At 49.9% G+C, this 21,155-nt stretch overlaps 3 protein-coding genes and 1 non-coding gene across 10 annotated transcripts in view; 1 reads left to right on the top strand and 3 right to left on the bottom strand.

Moving 5' to 3' along the window:
• SEPTIN6 (septin 6) overlaps window positions 1-3,897 on the bottom strand; it is a 29,246-nt gene extending 25,349 nt beyond the window's left edge. For 4 of the 6 annotated variants that reach the window (XM_064669900.1, XM_064669902.1, XM_064669898.1 and 1 more), the window contains exon 1: window positions 3,796-3,896. In XM_064669900.1, coding sequence (XP_064525970.1) covers window positions 3,796-3,822 — 27 coding nt within the window. In that variant the 5' untranslated portion in view covers window positions 3,823-3,896. Of the gene's footprint in view, window positions 1-3,795 lie in introns of all 6 variants that reach the window. The other 2 variants (XM_064669908.1, XM_064669904.1) reach the window with 2 other exon arrangements.
• Window positions 3,898-5,518: 1,621 nt separating this feature from the next.
• On the top strand, window positions 5,519-7,501 carry SOWAHD (sosondowah ankyrin repeat domain family member D). The gene has a single exon (XM_064669910.1). It carries the CDS (start codon window positions 6,405-6,407, stop codon window positions 7,377-7,379), a length of 975 nt encoding a protein of 324 aa, XP_064525980.1. The 5' UTR covers window positions 5,519-6,404; the 3' UTR covers window positions 7,380-7,501.
• A 4,091-nt stretch (window positions 7,502-11,592) lies between these two features.
• On the bottom strand, window positions 11,593-21,102 carry UPF3B (UPF3B regulator of nonsense mediated mRNA decay). 2 transcript variants are annotated; one of them, XM_064669896.1, is made up of 10 exons: window positions 20,824-21,075; window positions 20,356-20,462; window positions 20,137-20,243; window positions 18,966-19,064; window positions 18,509-18,619; window positions 17,763-17,806; window positions 16,945-17,133; window positions 13,204-13,341; window positions 12,890-12,993; window positions 11,593-11,900 (listed from the first exon to the last, which is right to left on the bottom strand). In XM_064669896.1, exons 1-10 carry the CDS (start codon window positions 21,058-21,060, stop codon window positions 11,852-11,854), a joined length of 1,185 nt encoding a protein of 394 aa, XP_064525966.1. In that variant the 5' UTR covers window positions 21,061-21,075; the 3' UTR covers window positions 11,593-11,851. The 2 variants fall into 2 exon arrangements, with proteins under 2 accessions (XP_064525966.1, XP_064525964.1); XM_064669894.1 differs by lacking the exons at window positions 11,593-11,900; window positions 12,890-12,993; window positions 13,204-13,341 and adding exons at window positions 13,352-14,442; window positions 15,279-15,591; window positions 16,300-16,451 and having other exon boundaries at window positions 20,824-21,102.
• Window positions 12,016-12,150, bottom strand: LOC135421749 (small nucleolar RNA SNORA69). The gene has a single exon (XR_010434182.1). It is a non-coding gene; the product is annotated as a small nucleolar RNA SNORA69 (small nucleolar RNA).
• Window positions 21,103-21,155: the final 53 nt, after the last annotated feature.

Below are 21,155 nucleotides of genomic sequence, written 5' to 3'. Positions count from 1 at the left end.
CCAGTCTTCAGGCACCAAGTCTCTGTACCAAGAATGCTGCTATATATAAAGACCACCATCATAAACAACATATGAACACAACGATTAGTCATCCTGGATGTATATTAAATGTAGAGTTGGATCACCTTGTTCAACACTGAAGGAGAATACGTTAAGATTATAAGCTTTCTGCTGATAAAGTGTTCAAGAGCTGTCTTGTACTATTTATCTTTGAAAACTAAGTTTCAGATCGAATTTAAAACATATACAGAGGTACCAACAAGGTAAGTAAGGCTTAACTATTGTGTGAAGGCTTTTTCCCTGAGCATCAGTGAGTGCTGGATGGCTGAGTCCTTCCATACTCTCTGTTTTAAGGTTACCAGCTTCTTGGAACAAAGGCAAAGATGGAATGTCTGGAAAGGCAGTGTGAACACTGGCACCACACCAAGATCCCAGATGCCTTCTTTTCCCCCATACACACAGAGCGACCCGCTCCAGGATAGAATGGGCTGTTGTTGCTCGGGAGGAAGCGAAGCATGTTTGTCACAAACAAGATTAAAAGAACAAAAAGAGCAACACACTCTCTTGCTGCATCATGAGGGTACTGCAGAGTGAAAGTAAGGAGCAGCCACTTGGAGAGGTTATTTTACTTTTTGCCTGTCTTTCAAGGATTTACACAACCTTTTGTTAGTGCTTCTCTGTGTCACAGAAGCCACCACTGCCTACTCTGATTCTTACAGAGAACTATCAGAAATATATGAAAAATACAAAGATTTTATAATGGACAACCCCAAGCCTGAAAGCACTGCACATTAAATAATAGTTTACATAAAATCAGTGAGATTTAGACTCCAAGGTGTTTGAATCATTCCAGGGTCCTTGGGATGAAGAAACGATTAAAGGAAAATCTTGCTGAATGCATGTCTGTGCCTTGATCTACTTTACACGACAAGCAGGTACAGCACTGTCACCTCCCAACGTCCTCAAAGCCCTGAGAGGCCGTTTCCTCTTTGTGGAGATAAAGCAGAGCATGGTCCCTGAGACACACAGTGATGCTGCCATTGCAAATGTCAACGCTGCATATTCAGAACTATTTCTGGTGGCCTGGTCTAAAGGACACCACGGCAAATGAAAAGCCTCCACTTTGTGATATTCAAGCAGAGCACGGCAAATAAAGAACGTCACAGCTCTGAACCCAAGGGACCAATATCCAAACAAGGCCAGCACAGCATGAAACTGCTCCCAAAGGCTGCATCTAATTGAGAAGACTGTTTCTGTTTAGGACACTGACAGCTGACATTTAGTACTGCTGACACAATTTCCCACCTCTTCCCAAATGAGAATCACTTAAACACTGAGGCCTTGGAGACTCCCTTCGAAGGATTTCCAAACTGCTGCAACAAACGCAACAGCACCATCCCACAACAAAACCAAATCAAGCAACACTCACAGAGCTCCAGCACCTCTGCCAGTGCTCAAAGCAGCCACCCCCCCTGCCCCTCTGCTGCCCTGTAATGCTGAGACCTGGGGGCTTAACCCCCAAACCTGAGACAACTCTTGCACAAGAGGTCACATCACAAAGCAAGGCAGAACCTGAACTGAGGTTTCCACACCACAGTTTTCCACATCAGAACAACATTAGATCCCTTCTCCTGACCTTGGCGTTACAGCATCCACTTCCCCAGACTGCATTTGGCTCTGATTAAACAGCAAATTAGAGCAACACTTATACGAATTACTTCTCACTTGTACAAGTAATTCTCTCATGCAACGAAGGAATTATCCAGCAGACAGTATAAACATCCTCCCCGAGATAAATGTAAAGCAAGAATGTAAAGTCTAGATAAAGACTTTGTATTTCTTCTCTTTGCTCAGCTGATAACAAATCAACAAGAATATAAAAGAAAAAGAAGAGAAAAGTGAGAGGGAAATAGTTTTCAATCAGCCACCACAGAAAGCAAGAAACGTCTCACCAAAGATCCTGACCATCGACCACCTCTTCAGACGCACTGCATCACTCGGCCACTCAACATGCACAGTCAAGTGCTTCCAAAATCTCAAATTCTGACAACTCCTAAGATTACACTTCCTTATGCCCCTGCCAAAAGGCTGCAGAAACACCAGTGCAGTTTGGATACATTCCCAGAAGTCTCCTCCAGCAACTCAAAAATACATATCACTACCAGCAGTCATAATGGTTTTTCTGACCCCTACTAGAGATTGAGAGTTGAATAGTGTCTAGCAAGCCGGTCCTCTGCACACATCCTCCCCCTTGGGCAGCAGAGTGGACACATTCCCTGTGGTCTCAGCATTTAAATCCTGCACCCTCCACACCAATAGAAGACAGGAGAAGAGACTCAGCTTGGTGGTAACAGGGCCCCACTGCCTGCCCGGGGAGGAGGGGGTTTCACTGACCATCTCCACAATAAACGCGGGTTTGATGAACGGTTTGCTGGGGCAGAGGCTGGGTGGTGATCCCAACTGCCCCACAAACCCAGGCTTCACACGTTTAACCCTGTTGGCACACTCAGAGCCCTCTGCATTACCTGGACAGTACAGCTGACTGCTCCACAAACCATGGCCATGACCGGATGCCCAAGACCTTGGCTGACAAGTCATCTGTCTGAACAAAGACGTGCAATTTGCAGTGCATTAATTTCAAGCCTGTCTCACAGCCAGCTTTCCCTTTTGCCTCCAAAGAGAGGCTGTGCCATATCATAATTCATGCCAGGCCACAAGCAGATGTCTGAAACTCCTGTACATTATCTTAGGAAAGTCTAACACTCAATTGCTTTTAAAAGACAGGGGAGCAAGTGAGTCACTTTACATACCCTGGCAGTCACATACAAGGCAATGGGTATGTCCAGGAAGAAATAACATCACAAACTGGCAAGGAATGGCTACATTTACCCGTTCGACAAGACTGGGTCCATGCTAAAACCTACTGCTTTGAAGACGAAATGGCAAGCATTCATCTCAAGTATTATTTCTGTACTAACGCACGGACATCAAAGTTGGAAGCCCATCAAATCACAGACAAAACGCTTCCGCATGCAAACGCGTTACAGATGCCTTCTTAGCATTTCTCTAACATACGCAAAGGTGGCTCGGCTCCCTCTCCTCCTCGTATCTCCTGCGGAGATAATTCTCCGCAGGCACACAGAGACCTTGTGTCGAGCACGGCGGCGGCCCGGGGGGACATCTCGGGGAGTCCCTCCGGGTCAGCGCAGCGGGGACACGGCGCTGCTGCCGCTCGCCTCCCGCAGCTCCTCCGGCACACGGTGCCGGCCCGGCCACCTCCCCGCACCACGCACTGCCGAGCACGGGGCGATGTTCCTTTGGGAGAGCAGCATCCCTGGAGAGACCGGGACGCCACCGCCGCGCCCCGGCCGGCGAGGGGCTCCCACCCCGAGCGGGGAAGTGGGGCGAGGCTTCCCCAGCGCTGCAGCCCGATCAGCGCCGGGTCCGGGGGCACCGGCCGGGCAGGACCCCCCGCCCATCCCGGTGCGGGAGGACAAGGCGCCGGGCCGGGCTGCAGCGGGGGACCCCAACACCCCCTACCCCGGGCAACCCCGACGGCCCTGGGGACGGACCCCAGACCCCGACCCTCCGGGAGCCACCGCCCCGGGCCGAGCCCCGCAGCCCGCAGACGGCCCCAGGCCGGGGTCCCCGCAGCCCGCGCCCCCCTCCGCCCCGGCCCGCCGCCCCGGCCGTGCCCGACTGTCCCGCCCGCCGCCCCGGCGCTGCCCGGCCCCGGTTCCCCCGCCCCGGCGCTGCCCGGGCCCCGCGATGCGGCGGCCCCGCGCCCGCCCGCACCTGCCGCGCCACCTCGGCCGCCGCCATCGCTGCGCGCTCGCCGCACGTCCCGCCCCGGCCTGCGGGCGACTCCGGGCGCGCCCACCGCGGCACCGCGCGGGGGGATCCCGCCGCGGCACTGCGCTCGCCCCGCCCCGCGCTCCGCGCCCCGCCCGGCCCGGCCCCGCCGCCCCTGCCCTGCCCGGGCCAGGCGGGCCCGCCGGTGCCGCCGCCGCCGCGCTCCGGGGGGCGCGGGGCCGCCGGTCCTCCCCCTCGACCGCCCGCGATGGTGCAGCCCGGGCTGCGGGCGGGGAGGGCGGAGGGTCCGGGGCGGTGGCTCCGAGCGGGGCCGGGCGGGCGCGGAGCTCCGGACAGCGGGAGTAGAGCCCCGGACGGCGGCTCCTCGGCCCCTGCCAGTCCCGATGTCCGGCTGCCCCTTCCCCCCCTCCGGTAGCGCGGGCCGTGCAGCCCCGAGGCTGGGCCGGGGTTCGCGGTTTGGGTCTGTTCGGGTCCCCTGTCCGAGCACGTGGCGCACTTGCCGAGAGCTGCTGGACGGTTCAGGCCCGCCGGGCACCCACTGACCGCGGCGGTGCCGAATCCCCTCCCGGTGGCACCACAGCCCTTCCCGGCCCCTCTCGGCCCGAAGGTGCAGCCTCTGCTCCCTCAGCTGCTTGAGCACATCTGCTCCTTCCTGGGGGTGTCGCTGCTGCCGCTTGGGTTTTCCTTCGTTTCGTGCCAGCACAAGCATCAAACAAGGCTGAGAGGAAACTCAGTCCCCACCCAAAGCAAGTCACTTCCCCAGCCCCTGGGACCCCCGAGTAAAGTCCCCAGGCTTGGCAACCTGGTTTTTATCCTGGTCAGAGTGCATCCAGTCCCTAATGCAGTTATGGCCAGGGTAGCCCTAAATGGAAGCTTTGCTGTGCACCTCATTCCCCAGGAGCAGCACCTCGTTTCCCTCCTTGTTTTCCCCAGCTGCCACCCAAGTGTTTTCAACTCTTCCCCAGGATCCCACGGCTGTGTGGCTCAAGTTCTCTGAGCCCACAGAAGTCACCAACAGCCAATGATAAATCCAGGCAGCACCAGAAAGGGAGCAAGGGGACAATTACATTTTCACCACCAGTCATTTGGGCTTTGAGATTATGCCAGCTCCCCACACATCCCAGAAAAACTGGTTAAAGTGGTTGGAGAAAGGCAAAGGTCCTTGAGGGTGGACAACCAGCCCAGAGCAAGTCAGAGCAGGGCTAAAGCTTAGGGAAGGGATATTAAAAAGGTTCAAGGGGCTGTTGTGGCTCTTCACTGCCTCACCAGCAACAAAACATAGTGATAGTTCAGCCATGGGTGTCAGAGGAGTCATGGCTTAGAGAAAGGTCTTGAGAGAAACAGGACTAGGAACTTTTGAGGCAGAGGAATTTGTCCTGATTTCTGAAAAAATTAGGATACAGACTACTGGTGGCTGCAGCTGCCAACACCACCAGCCATGGGCTGTGCTGGAAAGTGAAACAGAGCAAGAGAGAAAGGCCAAAATGCCTCTGGGATGAAACATCATGTGGCAAGGGACCCGAAACACTGTCCCAGGCTGGGTGTCCCTTACAGTATGGAGACCCACCAGCTACTGGGAACACGGCTCCTTGGGGCAGTAACCTGGGTCAGCCTGAGCACAGCATCAAGGAGAAGCATTGCAATCGTGGGGGACAATTTTGGGGGGGCCTGTAAGACAGGTGCCTCAGCAAGGCAACCCTGGGGCACCACTGGGGCCAGAGGAAGCATTCCTGGGATCAGTGTCACGGATTTACCCAGGCCAGATGTTGTAACAGGATCTGACCTGGAACCCCCCCTGGGAATGCCAAGTCCAAGTGAATGTTCCCAATTAGTCTTTTGTTAGTTCTTTGGTTACAGCTCGAGCTGGTGTCTCCTATCCCAGTTCACACCTCTCAGTTACACCCATGCCACCCATCACCTGATTCCCAAGTCAATCACTAAATTCTGGTCAGTGGTCTATTGATTTCTTACTGGACTACACTGTCACTGAGCTGGCCACCTTCTGACATTACTTTTTCCCTTGGAATTGTCTCCTGGGTCCTTATCATCTCCATTCTGCTCCTATCTGCTGAATTCAGGGAGTTCTTTGTTAGCAGCATTGTTTTATCAGAAGTTTATGTTTTGTCGGGTGTTGCGGGCTGAGACTACTTCAGCTGCTGATGGTGAGACACCGGTGCTAAACGAGACTGTTCAGAGAGGAGAAGACAGTTCAACAAATTTTTTCCATAACACCAGCACCAGACTGCCCAGGACCCACCTGCCTCCGCCCGCCCCCGTGGTCCCACGCACTCCCCACATCCCCACACAACCACCTGCTCTCCCTCTGTGACACCGCAGCCGAATGGGGCCAGGGGGGCAGACAGTCTGTGGTTGAGGCCGTGCACGGCGCCTGCGGCAGCCATGGACACAGCGTGGCCAAAGGTCACCTGCACCGCCCGGCAGTGCCGGGATCCGCCGCCATGCCCTCCCGCCACGCAGAATCGGTTCCTCCTCCACCTAATGCCGGGGAGGAAGCGTGGGGTGAGAGCTGGGGAGCGTGAGCTGTGCCCTGCTGGGGATCAGGCTGCTGGCCAGCCCGGGGAGGCACCGCCATGGCCCGGCAGGAGCAGAGCTTGGCAGAGCAGAAGGTAGCTGGCACCGGCCAGAAGTTCTCCTTCCTGGAAGGAAGCTCCCAGCTCCGGTCAGCCACCCTGGGGAGCAGGGACAGTTTCTATACACTGCAGAAGATGGACACCAACAAAAGCGTCAGCTGGGGCAGGCACAGCCTGGGGAGCTGGAGTAGGACTGCAGGCAGGTTCTCCATCGGCCATGGCAGTACCCGGAGGAAGGAGCTGAAGGAAATCCTCCTACAGACCAACAGCCCTGGCAGCACCTTGCGGTTTGCCACCACTCAGAAGACATCCAACAGCAGCAATCTCCTTGCAGGGCCGCACCAAGAGCAGAAGTCCGAGCAGAGTCCTGACCTGCTGCCCCTTGTCCTTGATCCCCTGGAGCACGCGTGGCTGCTGACGGTGGCTGAGGGCGATGCCGAAAGCATCATCAAGCTGCTGGACTTGGATCCCAGCCTGCTGACCAGGAGAGACTTTGTGACGGGCTTCACCGCTCTCCACTGGCTTGCGAAGCATGGCCACCATGAGAGCCTCATCCAGGTCATCTCCCATGCCCAGAAGAAAGGCTATCCCGTCAATGTGAACATTCCCACAGCCAGCGGCGGGCTCACCCCCTTGCACCTGGCTGCCTTGCAGGGACACGAGGTGCTCATCAAAGTGCTGGTGGGAGCTTACGGGGCAGACACCAGCTGCAGGGACCACAATGGGCGCAAGGCTTGGCAGTACCTGAGGGCAGACACCTCCAGGGACCTGAAGGAGCTGGCGGGGGCCTTGGAGGAGGACTTGGTCCAGCTGCGCTCTCACAACACCAACAACAACTGTAAGTCATCCAAAGAGGCCAGGGCAGGGCAGGACTCTGTGGACTCTGGGGCCGAGGGGAAAGCCCAGCACCCCTGGAGCCTGTCGGCTCTCCGAGGCATTGTTAGACAGGCATTTGCTTTCTTCCAAGAGCACTGAAGCTCCTCTGTCCCCATTCACCTGTAAATCCATGCTGGATAGCAGCCGGAAGAGCCTGAAGGGAGCTGGGAACTTGGGTGCTTGAAACCCTGGCCAAGTGAGGATTAAACCACGGCACCTCAGCCACCCTGGGTCTCGTGTGGTCTTTGGGGCTGTGCTGGTGTGTGTGGGGAGCACCACAGCCATCGGAGCACAGACTAGGGACAGCCCTTCCAAAAAACTGCCTGTCAGCAGAGGGGCTTTTACCCCCTGCCCAAGCTGATGGGAACTCCTTGCTGCAGCCCCTCGGTAGGGACTCACAAGTCAGCTCTGCTCTGGGGAGCTGCTTCTCCGACACCCCGTGTGCCCATGAGAGGATGCTGACCCACCACGTGTGGATCCCATGCTGGGGCTGTGGGTGGATGTTTGAGCTGCCTGTCCCAGGCTGCTGGCAGACTTTATGTGTGCCTGTAGGTGGGTCACAGAAATTCGGTGACTTGGTTCTCCTACCTGTAAAATGAGATGCCTGAAGCACTCAGCCCCATTGGGGATGGGGGCCAGAGCACAGGAGGCAGCAAGGACACCAGTGGGGTGGCATGGGTCGGCTTCTGTGGCGACTGGAGTTCAGGAGCAACTCTGGAAAGATGATTCATTGCTCAATACCATGGAAAAGGTATGTGAAGGCTGTGAGATCATCTTTATTGCTACTGAGGTCATGCTCAAAAATGAAACTGATAAATATCCCTGCACCAGCAAAATGCCATGTGTATGTACTGGTCACTGCATTAAAAGGGCAAAGCCTCTGCTTGCTTGTTTGTGTTTTGTTCACCAAATGGAGCTCTGCCCATGATTTCAACTTGCTTTTTACATTCTTGAAGGCCAGGGCTGCTTAAAAATACCTTCAGAAAAACAATGTCCCCTTCCTCTTTTTCATCAGCACGAGACCATTCCTGCCTCCTTAAATAGCAGTCCCATTTGAGCAAGTGTCTCTCAGACAGGAACCGGGGAGTTTCTGTTCCCCTCACAGAGCAACAGCCCTTGCAGACACACCTCGTTTGGGAAGGGAGTTGTGGTTTCTTTCCAGCTGCCTTTCTGGGGGTCTGCAGAGGTGGCCAAAGGACTTGAGATTATCTGGCCTGGCTGCACAGATGAATTTGCATCTTGATGCAGAAAGATACACACGTAAGTTCCTCTGGGGAACCTGAGCCTGTGGGTTTCACAGACCCTGAGCCAACCCCAATTACATACAGATTGTGCTCTGAAATGCTACTTGGACACCCAGTCTGCAGTAGGTGACAAAGGGAAGAGCAGCCTGCACATGGGTGGACAGTGATCCAGGTGACTAGGTGAACATATAGATGTGTCTTTTTAATCTCTGAGGTCAGCAGTAGATACATACAAAACATGCTGGGAATGAATTCAATGCCTGATCTACAGCAGTTTTGTAATGCTTTAGCTCTAATGGATTGAAGAGTATGGCAACATAGCTCCTCCTGGAACTGCTCTGGCCACATCCATGCCATGGGACAGCAGGGCTGGTCACAGCAGCACAAACTCCATGAACAGCACTGGTGTCAAGTTCTGGTAACCAAAGTGCTGTTGATGAGACAGGTGGGACTGACAAAATATTTTTTGTCCTGTTAGTCCTCTGTCACCCTTTCACACCTGTCAGGGAAGGGACACAGGACCGCTCATACATCCGCCTCTGAGTAAGGCACAGAGTAAACAGTGGAATTAATGAGAATTGCCTTGAAGGAACCATTTCCTTGGCACTCGTACTTGCAGCTTAGTCACACCCCACCAGGAAACCTGGACTTCAATGTTCCATTCAAAAGTAAAATTTAGCCGGCAAATACTGCACTTAAATAACACAAAATGATTTTTAGTACTTGATTCCCCTTGACAGGTAATGAAAATCCCTTAAAGGCAGCTTTTCCCCCATCTTTTGGTTGTGGGTTTAAACCTGTATTCTGTGCTGAGATGAATTAGGCAGGGACTTCAGAAAGAGCAGAACCAGAGCTCAGCTTCTCTGGGTGGTGGTACAACACGCTCACCGATGACACCCCCCTGCCCTGCCCGGGTTCTTTTCCACTGAGCAAAAAAAGGATCTTCTCCTGCTGCTGCACGTTGTGTTTGCCCCAAACCCCACACCACTTCCAGTGACCCACCCCTCTGTCTTGCACGGTTTATTTTCATACCTGCAGAAGGGCAGTTGGTTTGGATATACAGACACATTTAAAAAAATATTTCTCAAGTACACAGTTGGCTCTAACTTTGCTTCTCACTCAAAAGCAACAGCGTATCCACCAAAACTAATGTAGTAAAACATCCAAATTATTTATTTTTTTCTTTAAAGCTTCTGTTGGTGTCTCAATTATCTCATTAGCCCAGTTCTGCAGAGATCCCTGATCCCCCCTGCAAATCTCACAGAGAGGAGAAGGCAAACAGAGCTGCCACAGGAACAACAGAAACCATTCATAACCAGGGGTTAAGATTCTGCAGAAGGCTGAGTTTATCCCAAGTTTAATTTGTACTAAATTTACTATGTGCTGTCCTTTAATGTCCAATTTGAAAAACAGATCGTCAAATGAGGAAAATAATACAAGGGGTTATTTTCCAAAGCAGCTCCTTAGTAGAAACTGCTTCCATCTGATAAAAATATCACAGTAAGGACAGTAATAGGGAGACTTTCTAATAAATAGTAATAAATTTTTCAATCTATTACTCAGGAAAGCTTTCCCACAAATGCCATGGAGAAAACTGTCTCTTTCCATTCTCAAGTCCATAAAATTACTGTTTTCCTCCTCTGCCAGATCCCCATAGACACAATTAAAGAGAAACTCTAGAGTAGCTTTGCCTGCCAACAGTGGTGCTGTGGAGAGGCTGCGGGAGGTTCACCGGGCTCCAAGGCAGATCTCCAGTCCTCAGCAGCGCTGTTATTTCCCAACATTTGCCTCAAGAGCAAAGAGACTTCAAAATCATTGGGGTCAAAGTGTCTGCAGCATGTGAGCCTCTCTGGCAATGCTGTTTGCTGCTTTCCTGTTGCAGTGACTTACTGCTTCCCTCTGATAACAAAGGAGTCTAGACTCTGACCAGACAGGAAGAGAACCTAGATGATACTTCTGCAGCGTCCTGAAGTTGGGAAAAATCCCCCAGCCTTGCTCGCCCCAGCTCACAGAACCCTCCAGCACAGCTTAGGAGGGACAGATTGCCATGAGTGAGATGTCTATTTGTTGGCATTTGCACGTGTGAACATGTGATGTGCCCAGCATTATTTGCTACCAATCACTATGCGAAGGAGGTAAATCTATTTACCTTCAATGTGAAGAGCAGCAACACAGGTGTGGCACCCTGAGGCTTCCTCAGGAAGCTGCCTCTCAGGAACGGAACCACCACAGCAGCTGAACCCAGGAACCTTGGCAGCCCTCAGTGTCAGGATGGGCTTTGCACGGTCAGGGATTTCCTGCTGACCGGAGCACCTACCCCGGTCAGCTCTGCAGAAAGGGAAGGAGCAGCCACGCCGGGCTGGGAGCAGAGCACAGCCACCTCCTCCACTTCCCTGAGGTAAATAAATGGTTCCACAGGCCCCAGCAGAAAATACCAGCATCAGGGAGCTGGAGTGACAACTACTCTGAGCCATTTTATCCGTTTTTTCCTCTCCCAATTTTTTAAATAGCTGACTAGTCTTGAGCTACTACTGTCTGCAGAAAATGTTTTATATTAAGCTGCACCTGTGGTTGACATGAACTGACTTATCAAACCAATACAGAGCTCCAAAGCAAGCTCAGGTTACCTCATATTCTAGGGAGCATGCAGAGATGATGTGCTACAGTTTACAGTACTGCATTTTGTAGGAGATAGATCTACTCACCCTTAGCAAAATTTTCTTTCATCCAGTTATTCCACTGCACCTACTCCCCAGCCAGGATTTTAATCACAGGCTCCAAGGGCTGCCCTGCCCCACATCCTACCTGGGAGTAGCTTCTCTAATAATGTTTTTTTTCATTTTAACTCCTCTAAAATCAGTTCTGATTTTTTTTTTTTCTTTTAAAACGGGTACATTTTGCTCTCAAAGGTTTACAGCCAGTGAGTGACAAGGAAGACACGGCCTACTCTACCTGAAAAGAGCTGCCAGGGTTCCTCATACTAAGTGAGAACATACTCACAGGAATGTTATTTTTCATTCTGTTATGATCCCACCATATATATATACGAAATTATTTCAACCAAGCAGTTCAGGTCCATATTTATTAGTAAGCCTGTGCACTGTCAATGCTCATGGTGATGCCTGAAAGAAAGAACACTAATAGAACACAGTCTCCATGTTTCAGATGCAAGAAGAGATTTTCCCAGTTAACATCAACATCCCAGACCAGCTTATAAAAACACCACACTGGGGAGTGCAGTCCAGCACCACAGAAGGAATGACTTGAGGGTGTATCAATCTGATGCAGAAAGACCAGTGTTCATTAGAGCTCCCAGGACAGTCTCCCTTACAAGCCCAGCTTGGTCCTCCTCCAGTGTCTCCTTTTGGAGTTGTACCTAAGACAAGAGCAGGGTAAATTAGCAAAGTGCACACACGCATTTGTTCAAAACATGAAAGAAGAGCAGCACATGGAAAAGGTCTATCCCAAGAAATATCCGTTTGTGAGCATGTACTTGTCCATGTTAAGAACAAACGTTTTCACCACGGTGCAGGTGAAACCGCAGACAGTGTTTGTAACAGAGTTGCTCTCAGCAGGAAAATGGCAGTGCTCCCACTGCAGGAAGCTCTGCAATTGCAGCCTGCTTTGGCACACAGCTCAGACACAGCTGATCACCAAGGTGTTCAAGTGCCACACGTCAAAAATCCATCATTTTGCCCCACGGTACAGTACTCCAAAGTACTGCAATTTAGCTGAAACAGAACCTCATTGTACGTACACGCCACCAATCTTGCCTAGAAAGAAACAAGTTGGGAGAAGTTACAGGAACAGAACCTGGCAATCCTGCCCAGTTTCACTACCTGAGCCAGCCACTGCTGCTGTGGCTCTCCTCACTGCTTAGAGCGAAGAGAGAGAAAGAGGAGGAAAAATTCTGTTGCCTTAAAAAAATCCAGACAAAGAAGTGGATGAGATAACAAGCTCTCTGACCAAAGTATACAACAGCATTTAACCAGAGGGCTCAGATAGGCACCACCCTCTGCACGCCCCACGTGGACCAAGACCGTCAGAAACAAACACGCTACCAGGGTACAAAATCTGGAATAAATTACCCACAAGTGCAGCTCAGGCTTTCGCTCTACATGTGCCATCACTGAACACCCGTGGACCCTTGCAGAGCACTGTACAGAACAGCTACAGAAAGAAATGGCATGGAAACCCCACGAAAACACACGTGCACTGCCACCCCTGCCTGGCCCTCACGGCCACAAAACCGCACTTCTGGAGGCATAAATGCCATCAGCTCCTCCTTCGGCCCGCACCGCCCGGGCCGCCTGAGCGCGCCCGTGCGGCCGCAGCCACTCAAGACGCGCCAGCCGCGCTCGATACCTGATCTTATTGCCGGTTTTCATCCGGATCCACTGAGGGATGGGCCGGTTCTGCTTCTGCTTCTTGGCGAGGAAGCGCTTGATCTTAAACGTCTTGTGGGACGACTGCAAGAGAGAGCAGCGGTCAGTCCCTCACGGAGCCCCGGCACCGCCCCGCCAAGCCCGGGCGAGTCGCACCCGGGTCCCTCCCGCTCCCTCGCGGCCGCTTCGCCCCGCCACCCCCGCGGCCGGCCCGCCGGGCCCCCCGAACGCTGCGGCGGCGGTGCGCGATGCCGAGGCGCGGCGGATGGCGGCGGATTGCTCGGGGGGTCTCACCATGGCGCGGAGCGGAGCGGCCTCCCGGCGATGGCGGCGGCAGAGGAGGCGGAAGGGGCGGGGCGGAGCGGCGCCGGCAGCGCTGGCACAGCGCCCCCTTGCGGCCAGGAGGACCCGCACGCAGTGAGGGAACGGCGGCTGCGGAGGAGCGAGTTTGTGCAGTTTTATTTGGGTTTAGTACAAAAAAAACAGCTATGGCTAAAATTCGCTAGCTTGGGAGGAGCTGCTACTGGCGAAGTCTCGTTCTGGGCTGTAAAACAATACTTCAAGTTATGAGGGAAGAGGAAGCAGTTCCGAGAGGGCAGGAGTTGGGAAACGTTTCAGACTCTACAGAAGGGAGGATGCTGGAAAAGAACAGGATGCCCAAACCAGCTACATTTGATTAAAAAGAAGCATTTCAATGTAGGGAGACTTTACATGAGAATTTGTCAAGACATATTCCATTCTTAAGCCAGCTTATTCATACACTCCAACTTAGTTACTTTATCCACAGAACCACTGAAGAGGAAGGTCTCTCCCTCCCTAACACTGTTACTGCACTGCCAGATGTTCTGCTCCTTATGTGCCAAAGTGCTCCTGTCCACTGGTACCTCAACAACCCCAGCCTGTATACCTGTCTCAGTGCTAGACTGACACAATTTAGCTTTCCCTGCCTCAGGCAGGAGCACCACACAACATAGCAACACCTGTATTACGTCTGGGCAACTCCAAGCTTGCTCTGCCTAAGTGCATCCAACACTAGCTCCCATCGCCTTGCAGTAGAGCTCTGGCTTTAGATCCAGGTGTCATCCCCTCCTGACCACAACTCATTTATTATCATAGTTAAGGCCATAAACTCTTTCTATTTTGCAAAGATTCTCTTCCCTGTTGTAGTTAGATGCTGGGAAAATAAATTCAAATAACTGAAAATACAATGAGAACACATTTCAAATTCCGAATCTACAACTGAGGTTCTTTAACCAGAAACATCCAACAGCACAATGCCCCCTTTTCTTCCTTTGTTCCTTCTTCGCTTCGAAGGCACTTCTGGATTGCGTTGTACATGCTCTTTGGCTGCACAGACAGTCAGAACACATAAGGCTTGCATGCTAGTCACTCCTCTTCCTTCATGTGACTGGTCTCACTCTCTTGTTTCTTATCCACTCCCTGATCTGTAGGCTTTGCAGCACTGTCTTCATACTGACACAATCTGCTTCGGCTTCGGGCTCCTGGCTGGTACAGCTGCATTGCTGGGCGATCCTGAAACAAACCAGAACTGTTTAGACTCTTTCATAGCTCCCTGCTATCAGGGTTATTATGGCAGCAGTGGTATTAGAAATGGCTCAAATTCAAACTTTTCTGGGTGTTCTAAGTTAAATTACTCCACCATGGTGGCAACGTAACTTCAAGTGTCTCAAATCAAGGTTGTCTCTGTTGTAAGGCAACATCCCTGTTCAAGCCACAAAGAACACTGCTCACAGTTGAAGTTATTTGTAGAGAGTTTCCTGTTGAGTTCAGCTCACCCTCAGAAAAGAGGCCAATTTCAAATCTTCAGAACCCTGAGTTTCATTTGTACCTGACAATGTCTTAAGTGACATAAAAAACATGCACAGTGATGCTGCAAAAACTAATTTGCTGACAACATAAAACTAAACTCAAGACATTTCTTGAGCCTACAGGACATGCCCTATTCTGCAAGTAGCAGTCTTGACACTGCTTTGGAGGAGCCTGTTCAATCACTCTTCCACTTCGAGATGCATTTTCAGGCAGCAGAGATACTGATGCTCTACCAACACCTTAAAGATACAGCCCATGGCACAAGTCAGCAAATGGAAAGGTATCAGTGTCTTACAATTTAACCCATGGTATCTTGGCTTGATTCCTACTCAGTGACAAGAAATACCACAAATAATTTAGCAAAGTTCAGTGGATAAACAGGAAAAAAAACCACTTTCTAGTAATGGCAGAGTTTGTTGCCAGAACAGGGAGAATTTTCAACAGAGAAACCACATGGTTCTTTCCTTGAAGTGCTTTTATCCTAAAAAACACAAACTGACCCCTATAAATCAACATATGAATTTAAAGAAATTCAGCACCTTGTTTCTGATACGATCTCTCTTAATTGTATCCTCTTTTTTATCATCTTTGGTTACTTTCTCAGATTTGTCCGTGCTGCTGGTAAAGTCTGTAAGATCACTTTTCTTTCCCTTTTCTCTGAGTAAGTCTCTCTCCTTTTTCACCTCTTCCTCTTTTCTTCTAAAAACCTTCTCTTTCTCATAGCGCTCTTTCTGCCTCCGACGCTCCTCTTCTTGGCGTCTCAGTTTCTCTCTCTGCGCTCTCTCATATTCTCTGTCTCTGTCAAAATCTCTATCTCGGTCCCTGTAGTCCTTTACACACTCATCTTCTGATCTGTATGAAAACAAAACTGAAAATTAAGCTCAAAAGATTCATCAAACAGAGCCGGGAGATCAATGTAATAGCGGTGTAAATGTGCAATAGGAGGACGACACACTGGCAGGTTCTAGGGAGCTCTTGGGTGGCTGTGACAACCCAAGTCATGCACGACAGCCAGAGAGGACACTGACCACTAGCACTTCCCAGCTTCCTACTTGCATAGCTGGTCGAGTCTCCTCTGGCTTTACAAAAACCTGAATTTCTGTCTCTCATCTCTATTTCTCACACGACAAAACTGAACCTCGAACAGATCACAGAGCTTTTGAGAATTACAATTTCCACTTTGACCTTTTTACAAGACCTTAGAGGGACTAGTAACTGGAGAACACCTCTCCTCTCACCATGTTTATAATCATCCCATTGCAAGGACAGTGCTCACAGCCTGCTGCAGTCACCTACACCTGGGCTTCTTTAGTGCAGTTCTCACATTGAGTTGCAAAAATATTAAAATTTGTCCACTAGCGAAGAATTTTCAGGTAATTCACAGAGCTTTCTGCAATCACAGGGATGTGCACTGCCACAGAGAACACAGCCTGTGCCTTATATTAGGAAAAGCATTTAAAAGGAATTTCAAAACATTGACATAGCAGAGCAGCCTAAGCCTCATTATGATCAGGAAACAAGTTATAGATACATATATATTTATAGCAAGTACTAAAATACTTTTTTGCCTTCTCTTCTTTTGTCTCCCCATCAGATCGTTTGGCAGATGCACTACTCGCAATTTTTTCCTCCCTCAGAGTCTCTTTTTCCAGTTTCTTGGATTTTTCTTTTCTCTCCAAGTCTTTTTCATCTTTTTCAGGCTTCTTAAGTAGCTACAAAGAAAACAGAAGTCTCAACTAAAAAGCTCACTCTAATACATATTGTCTGGCACAACACCGAAATTGCATCAAAGGAACCACAGTCCAGTGAGAAGTGAACATTAAGGAAATATTACTGCAAATAGCAGCATTTCTAAAAGCTGGAGTGTATGAGTAAGCATTATTCACACAGCAAACTAGGATTTTTCTCCTAAACCAGGCCATTTTAGAAAGCTTAAAAATAGTCTCCATTCCATAGTGAATTCACAATCCTGTTTACCACGGCATGTACAACAGTCACATGACAAAAAGTTTAAATATTACTATGAAGCATTACAGCATGTAAACCTTTACATTGCCTACTATTGAATATTACAAAAAATTGGTAATTTACTAACACCAAACTCATGTGATTTTTCACACAATACTCAAAGCACATTTTGAGACTGATATACAAATAATAGGGGAAAGGGAGTGTAACAGTTTATAATAAAGAACTGTTCTAGACCTTAATCTTTGGTTCTTCTTTTGATCTGTCTCTTTCTTTTTCTGGGCATCTGTCTACTTTCTTCAATTTTTCTGCTTCTTTTCTCTTCCTTCTCTCCTCCTCTTTCCATTTTCTTCTCTCTTCTTCTCTTTGTCTTTTTCTTTCCAATTCTCTCCTCCTCCTCTCCTCTCTTTTTTCTTCTCTCAGTCTCTGTGTGTGTAAAAGCAAAGAGAAATAGTGTATCTCCACATCAGAGAACATCTCTTTAAGTCATCAAATAACTCACCTCAAAGCTGCCTCTACTATAAAAGAAAAAAAAAAATCCTGTCACCTCTACTGTTGTTGTGAACCTGAAACATGTTGCAGCAGTATTTTTTTCTTACTAATAAGCCTTGATTTGTACTGTCTTAAAAAGCCCAACCACAACACTGCCCTCAGCCTTTATCATTCTAATTTTCATTTAATCTGCCCCACCTCTGATTTTCTCCATTGCTAAAAGTTAAAATAACATTATGTGCTAGGAGAAAGATCATCCACAAGGACCTCAGCTGTAAGTGCACTAAAAATGGAAGCACTAAAATGGAATCTGTTTTGGCAGTGCCACAAGAGACAATTTGCTGGGACCAGAATGTACACAAAGCACCACCATTCCTACAAGGACCAACATTCCAGTACTTTAAAATATGTGAACCAGGTGTTGACAAGTGAGTTGGGTCAAAAGATCGTTCTTCAAAAGGAAGGGCAGAAACATATCAGTACACATATTGCAATATCTACAATCATACTTTAAATGAGCAAATTGTACTTGCAAACAAGAAGATTCTGGAGGTAGGTCTTACCTGTTTGTTTTTCAAGAAGTTCAATAAAGGAGTAGTCTTTTTAGCTAGAGAATATACAAAACAAATGTAAACAATTTGCCTTATCCAATACTGCAATACAACAAAACCCTGTATGAAGTGAAGCATCCTTACGGATTCCCCTGCCTGTCTCCTCTCACGTACAGCAATACTTTGAAACAAGTATTCCAAACCTATCTCTGAACAGTGGCAACTATTAGGATTCTACAAACTTCTTTAGGACACTAATATGATACCCAGTACACCTCTGTGTACAGGGATACTCAGTCTGCATTAGGCTTTTCCCAGACTCTCTTGGTTTTAAAGATATTCCTGGAACATGCTTAAAAAGAGCAATCTGGTCATTTTTTGTGGTATTTTACCCAATCACATTATGTCTTAACTTGTGCCTGCGTGGAACATCACCACTCCCAGCACTGTGCACTAAACATCACTGCATCCACTGAAATGCAGCCACTCCACAGCCTGGTCTGGCTAACAAACATCTGACCAGCAGCTGGCAACAGGAAGGAACTTTCTCACCTAAAACTTAAACCTAGAGAAGAATTTAGAGGATTGGAGCAAAACAAAATATACACTGAATAATATTAGCCTAAAGGTTTACAAATACTAAGCAGGCACACAAAAGAATTCAGTCTCCTCCAGGTTGAGAAATCACAGCTTCAAATTACAAACCACGTTTCTTTGTGCTCTAGGAAAATATAACTATAGTACACAGATTTCCATACCTATTAGCTCTTTGTTTCTTGCCTCTATTTCCTCCAACAAAGTTTCAGGAGTGGAGGTTAATTTTTCATCATCTGCACTGTAACTTTCCAAAAACTTCTTGTATTCTGGATCTACAGGGAAGGGGAAAAGGAAGAGGAGGGGGAAAAAAAGGGGAAAAGAAAAAAGAGATATATTGGAGCATGAAAAGCATTTGCATTATGCACTGCTGGAAGTCTGGGTTGGATTTACATAAGTTGGGTTGTTTATATGCCATCTTTTCATAAGTTGGCAGCTCTCAAATGAGCTGCTGCATTATGTTTGTCTGGGACAACCATTTAATAGACTTGCACCTCACGAAGCAGTGCCAATAAGCAAACATCCCACTGATGGAATTACAGCGTCACAGTAAAAACATATTCAAATTACTGCTAAGATTTTCAATCTACACATGCAAAACAAACTATCTTGCTGTTATACCATCTTCGATAGTTCCAGTTTTGGCATCCTTTTTCTTACTCTTCTTTTTTGCAGCTTTTTGGAAAGGTGCAAACTCAACTATGGCAGCATACTCCTGACCTGTTAAGAGGAGAGGGAAAAACACATTAAAATAGAGATGAAGCAGATATAAAATAGACCATATTGTCCACATCTAAATCAGGAAGATAAGCCTCACAAGAAACATGCAATACTAGAAGAGATTATTTAGACAGCATCAAAAAATTCTTCCATTTTGAAAGCAATTTAATAAAAAAACCACCCTAGAGACAGCAGAATTCATGAATTTGTAACCCTCCCAAATAAAGAAGAATCTTATGGACAGAGCTTTGTCACACAGAACACCTGTCTAGATGAATTGTAAAACACATGCACTTGAATCAAAGCTCCAGGTAAGACCCTTTCACTGCCCAAGCCAACAGGAACTTTTAGTGCTGCCCAATGTAAGCACTTCTGAAAGGCAAAATTTAAACCCATGAAACCTAACATGTTTAGAAAACAGGTAAGTGGTGACTAAATACTCGAATTTTTAACCAGTTAATTAAACCAAATATGTTTCCTACAGATTACTGTCTCCAGAGCAGTCACTTTAACAACTTAATCTGCAAAGAAGCAGCTGTTCCTTTTACTGAATCAAGATGACTCACTCAGTTGTAAACTGAAACAAGTGACAACTTCAGGTAAAAACTGACCAAAAGATAAGTGACACTGTTGGAAGTGCACAGAACAGGTGAGGGGAGTAGCAGAGGGTGACATCAGTAACCTCAGCTTCATTTGTTTGTACACTGACAGCATGTACCTGCTTTCACTTTAAAGACTTGATACTCAGGTATGACAGTGCAAACATTCACCTCAATATCAGGATTTATATCAACACCACTGCTGCCTTATATACACTCATCTGGATTTCATATATCATATAGAAAATCCACTAAAAACACATCTAAAAAAAAAGTCAATTTAAACTAGTTTCCACAAAGCATATGGAGCTTTCTTTGTTCTGTGAAATACTGCATAACATGCACTTAAGGCACTTAACCCGAACAAGCCAGAATTGGCTGCTCATCCCCACCCCTCCAACACTCAACCAGCACACGGCACAGACAGCAGACAGCGGGAAAGCAGCAACACGCACTGAGTGCCATCCACTCACCTTTGTGATCGACGAAAACATAGCCGTCGAAGCGATCCCTGAAGAGGACTATGTCTTCCTGGTTTTTGAAGTTGATGTAAGCTCTGGAGAACATGTGCGGGTACAGGCTGCGGAGACACAAACCGAGGGCGCTCGGCTGACGGGGCGGCGGCGCCACCGGGGCCCGGGGGGCGGCAGTGGCGGCTCCCGGGAGCGCCCGGGCGGGGCCCGCGGCCGTACCTGGAGTCGTTGGCGAAGAACTCGAAGTAGTCGTGCTCGGGCAGGGGCTGCAGGTGCTCCTCCAGCTGCTCCTTCGTCAGGCTGGGCGGGAGCCGCCGAATCACCACCTGCGGCACGGCAGGACCGGCGGTCAGAGGGCGGCAGTGCCGGGGACAGGGCAGTACCGCGGCCCTCCCGTCCCGAGCGGCCCCGTTCTCCCCCACCCCCGGCCCCCGCAGGCGGCCCCGTTACCGGAAGAAGGTCCCGTTACGGGGTGGGGGGGCCCGTTCCTGAAGGGGTGGTTCCTGCTACCGCGATAGGGCCTGGTGCCGGGGGCTGCCCGGTCCTGGGGTGCCCCGTTCCCTGGGGGTGCCCCGTTCCCTGGGGGTGCCCCGTTCCCTGGGGGTGCCCCGTTCCCTGGGGGTGCCCGTTCCCTGGGGGTGCCCGTTCCCTGGGGGCGCCCGTTCCCGAGCGCCGCGCGGGCCCCACCTTGCTGAGCGTCTCCTTCTTGTCCTTGGGCCGCTCCAGGCGGTCGATCTCGGCCGCGCCGGCCCTGCCCTCCGTGCCGGCGGTGGGGCCCGGCCCCGCGCCCAGCACAGTCCCCGGCCCGGCGGCGGCCCCGCGCCGCTCCTTGGGCCTGGCGTTCTCCTTGTCCTCCTTCATCCCGGCCCCGCTCCGGATCCCGATCCCGGACCAGGGCAGCGCCGCGCGGCCCCGCGCGCCCATTGGCCGCCGACTCTCGCGAGACTACGCCCGAAACGGGCCGAGGGCTCCGCCGGACTACAACTCCCGGCGTGCACCGCGCCCGGCACCGCCAGTCC

Source organism: Pseudopipra pipra, chromosome 13 (genome assembly GCF_036250125.1).
Source record: "Pseudopipra pipra isolate bDixPip1 chromosome 13, bDixPip1.hap1, whole genome shotgun sequence".
Lineage (NCBI taxonomy): Eukaryota > Metazoa > Chordata > Aves > Passeriformes > Pipridae > Pseudopipra > Pseudopipra pipra.
The sequence above is the reverse complement of the archived record's forward strand: the minus strand, read 5'-3'. Positions and strand labels throughout refer to the sequence as shown.

Bases quoted from the DNA above. Each gene is read 5' to 3' on its own strand.
- SOWAHD (XM_064669910.1), top strand. From the start codon at position 6,405: ATGGCCCGGCAGGAGCAGAGCTTGGCAGAGCAGAAGGTAGCTGGCACC.
- UPF3B (XM_064669894.1), bottom strand. From the start codon at position 21,060: ATGGGCGCGCGGGGCCGCGCGGCGCTGCCCTGGTCCGGGATCGGGATC. The intron at 20,463-20,823 runs GTGGGGCCCGCG...GCCGTGCCGCAG, and splicing joins AGAAGGAGACGCTCAGCAAG to GTGGTGATTCGGCGGCTCCC. The intron at 17,134-17,762 runs GTAAGACCTACC...TTACACACACAG, and splicing joins ACTTCTTGAAAAACAAACAG to AGACTGAGAGAAGAAAAAAG.